This window comes from Theobroma cacao, chromosome 6, assembly GCF_000208745.1.
Source record: "Theobroma cacao cultivar B97-61/B2 chromosome 6, Criollo_cocoa_genome_V2, whole genome shotgun sequence".
Taxonomy (NCBI): domain Eukaryota; kingdom Viridiplantae; phylum Streptophyta; class Magnoliopsida; order Malvales; family Malvaceae; genus Theobroma; species Theobroma cacao.
Window position 1 is genome coordinate 17,031,116 of NC_030855.1, and position 13,021 is coordinate 17,044,136.

Consider the following 13,021-nt stretch of genomic DNA (forward strand, 5'->3'; position numbering starts at 1 on the left):
AATGGAATAATTATTCTTATCTTATTTTTATTTTTGAAATAAAATTGTATTTGGTTCGTTAGAATAGTAATTTTGAAGAATAGCTTTTTCAAGAGAAGCTGAATAGTCATTATCAAGTCTTTCTTGGTAATGGTTATTTTAAATTGTTGAAAATAAAAAAAATTTTGATAAGATAAATATATTTTTTTACAATTTAAAAAATTACTTTCTAAAAAAATATTAAATTTATTTTTTCTCTTGCTTCCTCACTCCTCTCTTTAAAGCACTAAAGAAACAAAAATTTTTACTTCATTTTCAAAAAAAAAGAAATGAAAATATTTAAATATTATTTAATATATTAATATTATTTAATTATAATAAATATTATAAAGTATATTATTTAATATTATTGTTTGAATATAATAAATGTAATGAAGAGTATTATTTAGTATTTTTTAAATTTAATGAAGAATATATTTTACTTTTAATATTAAATATTATTTAATTATAATAAAAAGTTTAATTAGTCTTTAATATAAAATGTTATTAAATTATAATAAAAATATATTTTTATTTTGATGAAAATATTATTTAATTATAGTAAAAGTTATTTTGATTTTATTACTTAAAATATTAAAATATTTTTATTTTTTAAAAAAAAAAAAAAAAAAAAAAAAAAAAAAAAAAAAAAAATGTTTTTTTATTTTTTAATTAATTTTTTAAAATTTTAATAAAATATATTTTTATTATTTATCTATTATTCTTTAATCATTCTTAAAATTATTCTTGTCAACTAAATAATAGAATAAGTAATAATAACAATTCCTATTCTATTCTATTCTTATGAATCACTCTATATAATAATTATTTTTTCTCTATTTTATTCTCTTATAATGACTATTTTATTCTCATTTTATTCTTTTCAGTGAACCAAGCATGTCATCCGGATAATCTAATCGAGACTTGAAAGATTGGCAAAAAAGGATCACCGTAACAGTTATTGGATCCAGAATTAAGAATAGCTTCGGTAGTTCATTGAACCCTTTGAAGGCAAAAGTTCAAAGTGCAAGGCAGGACACAACACGATGCTATTAACAAGATTAGAGAAAAGAAGAGTAGATTTGCAATTGCGAGGAAGAGGAAACAGCTTTCTATTATATAATTTCACTAATCGCAAGATTTACTTACAATTGCTCAAAAAGTCAAATGGGAAAAAAAGAAAAAAGAAAAACTAATTACACGATTTGGACCTGTCTACAATTTGAAGATCTTGACACTGTAAAATATGAATGAAGTATACCATCCAGATGGAATGAATCAAGGCCAATGGCAGACATCAATCTAAACATTATACCTGGGAAAATGCCAGGCCAGACTTATCACTTGATCCCTATAATTGGAACTCAATGTATTATGACTATTCGGCTTTAAATTCACCAAACTTGTGTTTTTCTTCATGCAACTGCTTGAATACATACTCCATCTCCGGAAATGCAGACAACAACAAGAGCTCAACAAGGTCATATGCCAGCAGCTTCAAACAAACACTAGACTGCATAAAGAGAGAACAAGGATTGCAAAACTGTTACGAATGAGTTTCAAGGTGTAACACTAGTGCTGAAATTTCAATTTGAGCCCAACAAGGAAAACTGACTCTCTGAACACTGTAACAGCCTGCACCAATCATGTTCTGCCTGTATTGATGTTATTAATAACCTATGATGTCCTCTTCCCTCATGACTACTAAACCAGCTCTAAAGTACCTAGCTCACACAAATTGCCTATCAATAATTAAAGTGCAGTTTCTGAAAACAAGACCTTGCCTACTTTAAAAGAACAAAATCAAAGTCACTTATCTCCTAAATTACCTGAATAAAGAAATAGAGATCCTTAGCGCATTGTTCATACTCCTTGCGACCAACAAGACCCACAATAGCAGTGGGTGCATTGTCTGCATCAAAAAAATTGAGCTCATTGACTTTCCTAATGTTGAAAATTTTCATTTTAATAACATAAAATCACGTATAAATGCAGATTATTAATAAGAAACATTCATGATAAACAAAACTACCAATCATTAGCTCATAAACGAATTTTGCCCGACGTTCTGCTTCCAGTTTTTGCTGCTCATCACTAAATCTAGGTGAAGATATTTCAGGAGACTGTGGACTACGAGGTGAAGCCTGGGATGGCCTACTGGATGATGGTGGTCGTTGTCGCTTTGGATGTTTGGTTATGAATATTCCATCAGGCCAAAGTATCTGCACGAAAGTAGGAGACCTATATCAGGACTGTGTACAAGCACATAATAGGTGCTCTTCTTTTAAAAATCTAAAACATTGCACGACAAGCCACTTACAGTCCCACAAAAATGGTCCTAAATTAGTAATGTTAAACACAAGGAAACATGTAGCGAAAACAGTTCAAGAAGGCAACAACAGATAAGGTAAGAGGCTGTAAAATATAAATTTAAGTCAGATAAGACACTGATCAGAATCCCAGTTGATTTTACCTTGTTCTTAAAATTCCTAAAGAGGGTTTTAAAAATATTTTAGCAGACATACACTAAGCTGTATCCAGTAGAAAAACATTTTGTTCCAGTTCAATGGCTGAGCTAATATCAAGGGCGGTTGGTCTGCCCCTTCCCTTAAATCCTCTCGCAAACTTAGTGAAGAGGAGATTTGCTCTTAGATTCTGGTACCACTACTAAAAGATTTTACCAGTTACAATTCTGACACTTTTATAAAGAAATAACATTTCTTGATCATAGCTGAAATCAAATGACTACCTGCTCAATCCGCTTGATTCCTGAAGCAACAACTGACCCCTTGCGCAGCAGCTGGATCTTTTCTATCAACCAATCATCAAAAGCATCACCCATTCCAAGTTGTAGAATTTGCTTGGCCACCCAAAAAGCCTTCCGCCTGAAATGTGCATGCAGAGAACAACTTTCAGGTAAAACTTGTCCATCTGGTAAGATCAGGACGTGATAATGCTAAGCTGAAGATCAAAATATAATGCTGAGATAAGTTCACTGTTCTATAGCCATTCACATACCTGATCCATCCACCATCCTGGAGCTGGAAAATGACGTCCACCAAATCTAATATGGGGACACTTAAATTTGGTGGCACCCACTGCATAGAAGATGTGTGCGTTAAAAACCTTTAAGGAGCCTAGAAGCCTCACAAATTTCAAATTGCTTTGCAAATACTAAATATGACACAAGAAAGTTTTATATGCCATTAAGCAAGGTTATGATAGCCATAGTTCTTCTATAAACACTAATAGAGGAAATAAACTATTTGACTTTGCACTGATTACCTCTGTAGGAAGGATTGGGTATGTAGCAGCATCAAGAAGCAACTCAGAAGTATCTTCCGTTCTTTTGTTCTCTTTTCCTTTAGCATTCTTCCCCATGTCTCTTACAACCGAATTATTTTGCAGTCTAGTATCAGAATCACTGCCTGACTCTTCTAATGACTTTCCACGTTCTTTAGTGGGAAATTTTGATGGAGAATAAGAGATATCTTTTGCATTTCTTAATCCATCGGTTGCAAGATTAAGCTTCATCTGCAATGCAGGTTCCTTGCTTCCAGTGTCTAACTGTTCCCTCCTGGAAGATAAGGAACCCATCAGAGGCCCCATAACATTTGAGGCCTTCTTGATCTTTTCAGATGGATTATCATCAAGGTCAACTGAAAATTCCCAAGCAACACAAAATATGGAATCACTCAAAAACAGGTTAAGAAAGAAAAAGCAAACTATGCACATTCAGACTACTGAATTAAATCCAAATCACCTGACAATGTTTCGACGATAGAAAAAGAATTTGAGAATACATATGTCTGCATTACAAAGTGCATATAATAAGAGATACATAAAAGGGAAAAAGTCTGAAACTGCCTCCCTCCCCACTTCTCTTCCCAGAAAATAGAAAAGAAAAGAACAGCTATTTTTCCGTTCAAAGAAAAAAGGAAAATAGAAGTCCACCTGAGAATCAACACTTAGGAAGTCCCAAACTTCGATCGATCCTGAAATAGTAGGAAGCTGCAGAAGTTTCTGAAGAAGCAAAAATATTCATAATTCATTTAAAAATAGAAAGATAAACAAAACTAGAATATAAAGCATATACTGCAGTTATTTCTCATATGTAAACTACAGATAGATCTCCTTTTGGTACTTTGAATACTGATGTAAGATATTACAGGAAGATGGAAGTACTGGCAATCAAACAATCCAACAAACATATTTGAGGAAAAAACATCAATATAGAAGTAAATTATCAATTTGAATGACTTGAATTCAACAAATATGCCCCATGGATGAAGAAAACAATATGTGAGTTCAAGTATTTAACCTTTAAATATCCATCAAGCCATTTACAGCGTTCTCGTATTACATAAACATCTAAACCTGTTGACAGAAAATGCTTTGGTGGCAAGTGAAGTTTATAATCGGGAAATTGTTTAAGGCGCTGATGCAGCTCCTCAAAATGTCGGAATCTAGAAGGAAACAACCAAAAAGTTAAGCAACAGTGAGAGGTGATGACAAACATTATTGGTTTGCCATTGTAGAAAAATTTAACAGAGATGCCAATGCAATGAAGAACAAATGCTACAGAATGCATCATGGGAGGACAAGACCAGACAATTAATAGCACAGTTCTACCCACCTTCTCTTGATTGACCAACTATTATTGTTATTTACATCTGTAACAGATATGGAATAAACAGCAAACATTCTAGAGCCACTCTTCACAATATTTGCACCCAACACCTGCAAAAGAAAATAATTGTGCAATAATTATGTAACAGAGTACCAAAATGCGAAATCCTAGCATATTGAAATGAAGAATTGATCCTGATCATAAGTACGTACCTCACATCTCAATTTAAAGAAAGAATCCACCACCAACGAGTTTTGCAAAGAATTAGCAGTCAAACTACGACTTTCTGAAATAGAGATAGAAGCAGCAGATGAAGAAGCAGTTGCTCCGCTGTGAACTCTACCAAAGAATTCAGCATCAGAATCATCACTGGAATCATCAGCTTTTCCATGTCCATTCAGCGAATTAAGTATATCCTGTCCATCACCCGATAAAAAGCTTGTCCGCTCGACCTCTTGCCAGACAGGTAACTTCTGACTGGTCAATCTAGATCTTTTCCTGCTCGATGGGGTTCTAGTTAATCTTTGATACCGAACACGCCTTCCACCAGCCTTCTTCGCCATATGGCCCTCAGGATTTTCAAGTGGATGATGAATGTGCGAAACAGTCAGATTTCTGTTACTCTTACCATCCCAAACTTTAGTTCCAGGAGAATCAAGACCTGTTACATTTCCTGTTTCCTCTTCCTCAGAAGTAAAAGAATCACTGCTTTCTGATTCAACCTCCTCCAAATCAACAAGGCTGTGTTCATCATCTTCCTGATAAGATGCAACTGAAGAGCAGTATGATACACTTTTAGGTTCATGTGGGAATGATTTTTCTATTTTGCGCTGATCAGTTAATGCAGATTGAGAAGCAGAACTCTCAGACGAGTTATGCTTGATTGGATACTTCTCTCTGGTCTTAGATACTGCTTTTGAATGATCCATTGTAGCAGCGTTTCTAATGGAAGAATGCTGTGGAACTTGCTCAATTAATCGTTTTTCACCTTCCTTCTTTTTGTAGTTTCTCCCTTTTGTCCACATGTTCTCAAAATTTTCTGGAGCAAGGGCCTCAGTCTTTCTACGAGAAATGAGATCTAACATAGCACCCCATTCTCCTCCTGAACGATGTCGTTGGATACCTCCTTCAACACCAGTTTGGGAATTCAAGGGCACAGAGCTCCATGAACGGGAAGATCGAGTATCCAAGGAAAGCAATGGATCTTTCGAAAGATGTGTTCCATTTAGGTTATCTGCCGCAGCAGTACCTCCAGCAGCTCTGGGTTGATCAGTTTTTAACTGTACAAGTTCAACACCAGTAACAGAAGGATCTAGAAACTTAGAAAAATGATCAGATGAGATCCTTGAAGAGCCATTTGGTTTGTGTTGAGATGCATCTTGTGCAGCATTAAACCCTCCCTTAGCCTTTGTCATAGATATAACAGCAGATTCGATCCTCTCATTTATAAATCTGTAACCAAAATTCAAGATGATCGAGAACCATAGCAATATAATAAATGAAGTCTAGCAAAATAGAAGGACAGATCACCTTGGACTCACTAAATTTAAGACTGGTCGCATTACCGCACAAGCCAGAAGCTCCCTGACAATATAACGAAAGAAAGAGCACTGCAGATCTTCAGGCCTGAATGTGAATGAAATGAGACCATCCATCAAATGTTGCAACACCTGCAATAAAAAGAGCCGAAAGTACTGTTAGCACAGGCTAGATATACTCAAGGAATAATACACTCATTTTTACAGGAATGCTGGATTGATTGACTACTTTAACATAACTAGAAGGTCAAAGTAAAAACTTAAAAACCTTGTGCTCAGCTTCAGCAGAGAATAAAGCCGGGTGCAGTTTGTTCTCTGCAGCCAGGACACATCTTATTTCAGTATCTCGATCTTTGATAGTCAGTGGTCCAGATTTCTGCTTTTCAATTTTTGCTTGATTGAGACGAAAAAGCTCCAAGTGTGAACAAATGAGATTAATAAAGTCCCTGCATCATCCTAGAAGTAGATTAGTTCCCTCTTAATCATTCTTAAATGAAAATCATGACAAAAACAGTGATGAAATGAACTTATACCTTGTGAGTAATTCAATGAGATTTATATTTCTCATGCGGTCTGAAAACTCCCCAAGAACACCATTCATGATCTGCACCAGCTCTTCTGGACCTTCCCTATCAGGTGTTAAACGAGAATACCATAGATCCGTCACCCACTCAGAAATAAGATGCCTTGTAAAGTGATCTATTGCATCCTCAACAACAGGAGAATTTACTTTCCTTCTCCAATCAGACCGTTCAACAGCTTTCAGATATTCTGGTGGTTGCTTAGTATTCAATGCATTCGTAGATGCAGGTTTGCTGTTGTATACAGCAGCTTTCCTCCGCATTTCATAATCTAGTGAAAAATACCGGAGGAGAATGATTAAGGCAGCAGCAGCAGGCAAATTAACTAAAACTGAGGAGCTTGTCACTGATACAAGAAACAGGAAAAGAGTAAATACCAACTCAAAAAAGTTCAACAAAATAATGGCAACCATCTAAATAAAAATTTCTTTGCAAAAATCTTAATTCCAGATTAAGCAGAATTACATAGATGTAAACCCACCTAAATGAGGTCAGTTATACAAATTATTTTCCATTTGTAAGGCTATATTCTCCCTGCATTACAATGTTCAGTATTTGATACCAGTGTTGTTAAGGCTCACAGTGCCAAACAACAAAAGCACCTAGACACATTTTTTTGTAAGGCAGTAGGTGCAAAAAAAGCCTGCCCGATTGAAGTTCTCTTTCATTTCTTTTATTTTTAAATTTTTTCATTAGCTATACCTTTAATAGTAACAAAAAGGGACAGTATCAAACTCTTTACTTCTCAATGTTTGAGTATTCAACAACAAACCTGGGACCATAAGGAAATCATCCATATTGGCCAAAAAAAAAAAGAACAAGGAAATTTTGCATGTTTTGTATGATAAACACACACACACACACACATCACACATATATATATAGTGTCTTAGTTCACTTAGTCAAGCACTTTTTTGCACCTTTCGCCTCAGGCAATATAAGGGTTCTAGCACCTTGCACCCTTGACAACACTATTCAATTCTGAGCGTTTATAAAGAAGAAAAGTGACTTAACAAAGCCTTAAAAGGCCTCGTTAGTTTAGACTTGGTCCGAGAGAGAGTAAAAAGTAATATAAGCAAATAAATACTCCAAACGAAACAAAGCTGCAAGCATTATACTTAATCATAAACATCGCTTTCATATGAACAAACCGACTGCTTTACATTAAGCTGCAGTCAAGGAGTTTTCCTAACAGTTTTTTTTATCTCATTGTAACAATATGTAAAACAATTAATATTATTTTCTATGAAGCAGCAGCATTAATTGATAGCATTATACTGCACTTGCAGATAGTAAGTACAAAGGAAACAGAATCCATGCTCTATCTTTGCTCAGTAAAGTTCAACAGTAAAATAACATTATGGAACCAAAGTTAAGCACCAATAAATTCAAATCTATTAATCACATTGGTGATGTTAATCTAAATCTTTTGTTTCAGAGAACTGTTTGGCCTGGACAATACTTAAACATTTAGTGGTAGGAACTGGAGAAGAAGCAAAAGAGGAAAAAGAGTCTCCTCACAATTTTTTTTTTTAAAAGGAAGAACTTGTGTAAGTCTAGTGACTTAACCCGCAATGAAGCGATGAAACAGATGCCAATAAGAATGGTGTTGAAAGGACTTCTATTAAAACCTCAGCATAAAAAGAATTGGCAGCAGATATCTTCTAAAACTCTCAGCGCTTGAGGAAAGATCTACCGTTGGCACCTAGACAGTCAAATGCAAGACTGACTAAACTAAGGTAAGGTAGAGAATTGTGACTGCAGTCAATATGAGTAACTCTTCAGCTCCAAATCCCAGTGCCAACTTAAATTTGAATTTAAAATAATTCTAAATACCCTAATTTCCGTATTTCTTAAAACTTCAATGCTACAACCTTGCAGGCTACACAAACTATAACCGATCAAATTCCATCCTAAAAAGTAATTTAGGTCACTTAAAAGAATTAAACATAAATTTTCTTTAAAACACTAATTGAACACAGTCAAAACCCTATCTGAACTCAATAGCAAGTAATTAAATAAAAGCATTAATCAAATTTAACTCAAAGATCAAGAAAAATAATTAAACAATCCAAATTATAGAATAACTTCGGTAGAAATTAGAAAAAACAAAAAGTAAGAGGATTTGAGAACTTAACATGACATGAGGTAGGACAATCCGACGACGCATATTGCTAAAATCACAATTCGCTTCTTGGCTTCCTCCACCAAGTCACGAGCCGTCACCTGCTTTGACCTGTTCATTTTTTCAGCCAGATCAAAACTATCAAATCAAATCAAATGAATCTGTCAATCGAATGAATCATTCTATTTTTTGTGTTTCTCTTTCGTCATGCCAACAGTCGATCACTGCCAAAAGGAAAATCATCTTTAATAAAGTCGAAAGGAAATAGGCGAAGAGAGATTAAAGAATCAAGGAATGCTAGGAGTGGAAAGTAAAGAATTGAAAGAATTGAAGGGAAAGGTGGCGTTTGGAAAGGAAGAAAATGAGTGAGAAAGGGAAAGAAAAATAAAAGAATGGAATTTAGGAGAAAAGGGAAAATTCAACGCGAGGACCGTTAGGTTTTGTTTTGGTGCTGATTCGGCTTTCGCGTGTGTGTTTACATTTTCTTTTCTCTGTTATAATCTCTGGCTTTGGAGATTTTGGGATTTATTATACGTACGGCGATTTGAATTAGAATTTATTTACCGGTGTGTTTGATCTTAATCTTAGTTTATTGAAAATTTTGACGTAATATTTTAGAAGAATTTTAAATTATTGAAAAAATTATATATTTTTATTTTAAATAAAATAAATTAATTATTATTAATTAAAATATTATTTATTTATTTTATATCACATCACTTTAATTTAATATTGATATATGAAAATGAAAATGTCACATACTTGTTTAATTATATTACATCATCGTCATCTATTATAATATATTAATATATATATTAATAATAAATAATATTTTAATCAATAACCATTAAATAACTAATAATTAAAATAATTTATTTAATTAAAAATAAAAATATAAAACTTGATTGAATTAATAAAAAATTTAAAATTTATTTAAATTTTTGTAAATATGGTTCAAACACTTTTTTAGAATTCATTATATTGAAAGTTTTTTGACATTTTCTTAATTATTTATTTTACATGGCCGATTGGTTAAATTATTTAAAAAAATTTCATATATTTTTTGTAGTTCTCATTTTTTCCAAATAAGAATCCTTGTAGCTAACCAGCCCTTTTAATTATTCAAAAAAAAAAGTAAATAGCCCTTTTTAATTATACCAAAAACAAATAAATAGGCCTTTTAAGCCAAAAATATTTTGGACCAACCATTTAGTTGACGAGAAAATGAAACCTCAAATTGTCCATTGGATTTCAATCCTCAAGTTAACTGAAGGTCCATCCTCTAGCTAGCTTGTAAAACTTTGAGACAAAGTTTACAAATGCATTGAATTATTCGAACAGTTGAGCTTCTTTTTCTTTCATAAATATTAAGTTGGTGGGAGGCATTTCCAACTTTAATTCTAGTCACTAACTGACAGCTCAAACGAGATACTCTGCAATAGTAATAGCACATGAGTTTGAAGTGGACGTATTGCCTGATAGCTTTACAGAATTCAGTGTTTCTCCCAACCATTCTCTTTATATAATGAATTGGAAAATCCTTAGGTAGTTGACTATTGTTCGTTATCTTACTCCTTGTAACTTTTAATACGAAGTTTTTGATGCATCCAATTGTCTTATCTGCTGTTTGATTTTCAGTTAGAGAAGGAAATGAAAATGGCCAGCATTTTTGAGTTGCAGCTGAGCTAGTTAATCAGCTACTCACGCGCGGCACGCATGCTCTGACTAAAGATGGATGTTTTATCAGGAAACCTGTAAATCCCAAGTTGAAACAATCTTTTCCTTCCTTGAATAATTAATGCACATGTTGTTGCCTGGAAGCCTCAAATTCTACTTTACTCGACATTAGAAATAGGTTGTGCCCGCAAACACAAAGCCAATTTGGCAAGGGCATCAAAAGGAAGTGGGTCTGCTCTGCTCTGCTCGCCAGGCAAAGAAAGGAAAATGGAACATGCTACATTACTTGCAATAAAGAGAACTACCCGGTTTCTCTCCTTTTTCTGCCTCTTGCCGGTAATGAGGTATCTTTCCTTACATCTGGCCCTTGCTGTCTAGAACTTTCCTGTTTTAATCCATTAGTATAAATTTTTTCTTTTACCTCTATGATCCCAATCAAGGACGGAACTAGTTAATTTTATTAAGGGTCAAAAGCTAAAAAAAAATAAAAGTTAAAAATTTTTAAAATTAATATATTGAACTTCACCATTAATAATAAAAAAATTTATAATAGATAATAATTTTATATAATATATAAATCAAAAGAAATAAAAAGAAAAAAACTTATAATAGTGTTGTAAAAAAGTTTTGTTTGACGATGGTAATATTTTTTTTAATATAAATAACTAAATTATTTATAAGAAATTTATCATTCATTTTATTTTCAAATCTTGTCTTTCTCAATATAAACGACTAAAATATTAATATTGTCAACATCTAATATTTTTATTTTATTATGTTTAAGTTTGTAATACTAAATATTAAATTATAATGCATAAACTATAAATAGTTAAATACGACATATAGAATTAATAATTTTTTCTTATACTCAAGATAATTTTCTTTCAACTAAATATAAAATATAAAGCACATTAAAAATATATACTCAAGATAATTTTTTTTATATGATTAAGATTAATAAAAAAATAACATATTAGTGAAATTTTGAACAACAACTAATAACGCAATACTAGAACTTATATTTGAAAATTACATATACAATAATTTTTGAATTTTTAAAAATTAAAATTATTAAAAATAAAATTCACATAACAAAAAAAAGAAACCATGACAAGTAAGAGGTATAACCTATATAACAAAAAAAATGTGGTTGATGATTTATAGAAATTTTAAAAAAAAATCTATAGAAATTTAAAATATATGAGCAAATAGAATATAATTAAAAAATAAATAAATAATATAAATAAAAATTTTACTTTTTTATAATTTCACAATACAAAGATAAAAAAGAAAAGAGAAAAAGATGAGTGAAGAACTTTTAAAAATTTAAAAAAATTAAGAATTTAAGTAAAATTGAATGGACTTGTAAAGTCATTTATTATTTTTAAATTATATTAATTATTTATTAATAAATTATTTTAAAAAAATTATTAAAAAATATATAACATATAAAAAGTTTCAAAAAGTTTGAGGGGCCATGGCCCCCCACTACAAAGGGACGCTCCGCCCCGATCTCAATTCAAAGGGCTAGACTCAGCCCATAATCTAATTGACCGATTGTGATTTAACTTTGGTATGGTTTAGGCTCAAAGTGCACATGTCAGCGTTGTAACCTTTCCTGACATAAAACTCTTTACTTGCCTTCTAGTTTTTCCTTGGGTAGAAGTATTATCTCTCTTAGAAGCTAAAATTACTTAACATCACATCAAAAACAATATACAAGAATGCTAAATCAGTCGAAATTCCGAGACTAAAAACTAAATTGACAAATATTAACTCCAAATATATCATTTTTTATATATAATTCTTTAAAAAAACTTTTAAATTATTTAAATTAAATTTCATTTTTTATTATGTTAAATAAAATCTTTATATTTTTCTTTTAAATCAAATAAACTCTTTAATTTTATAATTAAAGATTAATTAATTGACATTAATTAAAATATTATTTATTATTTATATATTTATTTAATGTATGGTAAAAAATATTACCTGATTACATTATAAAGTTATATTAATATATCATGTTATCATTTATTTTGACATATTGCGTGATATGAAATAATAATTAATATTTGATTAATAATAAATAATCGATTTATTTGATTTAAAATAAAAATTTTATTTAATACAATAAAAAATAAAAAATTATTAAAATAATTTAAAAACTTTTTCCAGGTATTTATGTCCTTATATTATTTTGCCTAATTTACAGCTCATTTAGCATTACCCAGAATTATAAGCACTGAAAAATATCGAAATTGTGTGCCTTGTGCATGTTATGGAAAAGTGGTTAAAGCCATAAAAATATTGCAGAAAGAATCTCAACATATACTTCCACGGTGAAAGGCAACAAAGGAAGTGAGTTATTGGAGCATGAAAACAATTTGTTTAGGGGGATTTATTTCGTGCTAAGTACGCAACATTGCAGGTCCCAACCAACCGGGAAGTG

The 13,021-nt window shown here is 31.7% G+C and overlaps 1 protein-coding gene across 1 annotated transcript; it reads right to left on the reverse strand.

Annotated features, from left to right (window-relative positions):
* Window positions 1,107–9,376, reverse strand: LOC18595932. The gene is made up of 15 exons (XM_007024104.2): window positions 8,906–9,376; window positions 6,720–7,113; window positions 6,455–6,632; window positions 6,179–6,318; window positions 4,861–6,100; window positions 4,655–4,758; window positions 4,340–4,484; window positions 3,973–4,041; window positions 3,782–3,827; window positions 3,304–3,677; window positions 3,037–3,116; window positions 2,768–2,903; window positions 2,051–2,240; window positions 1,848–1,930; window positions 1,107–1,531 (listed from the first exon to the last, which is right to left on the reverse strand). Exons 1-15 carry the CDS (start codon window positions 9,009–9,011, stop codon window positions 1,397–1,399), a joined length of 3,420 nt encoding a protein of 1,139 aa, XP_007024166.1. The 5' UTR covers window positions 9,012–9,376; the 3' UTR covers window positions 1,107–1,396.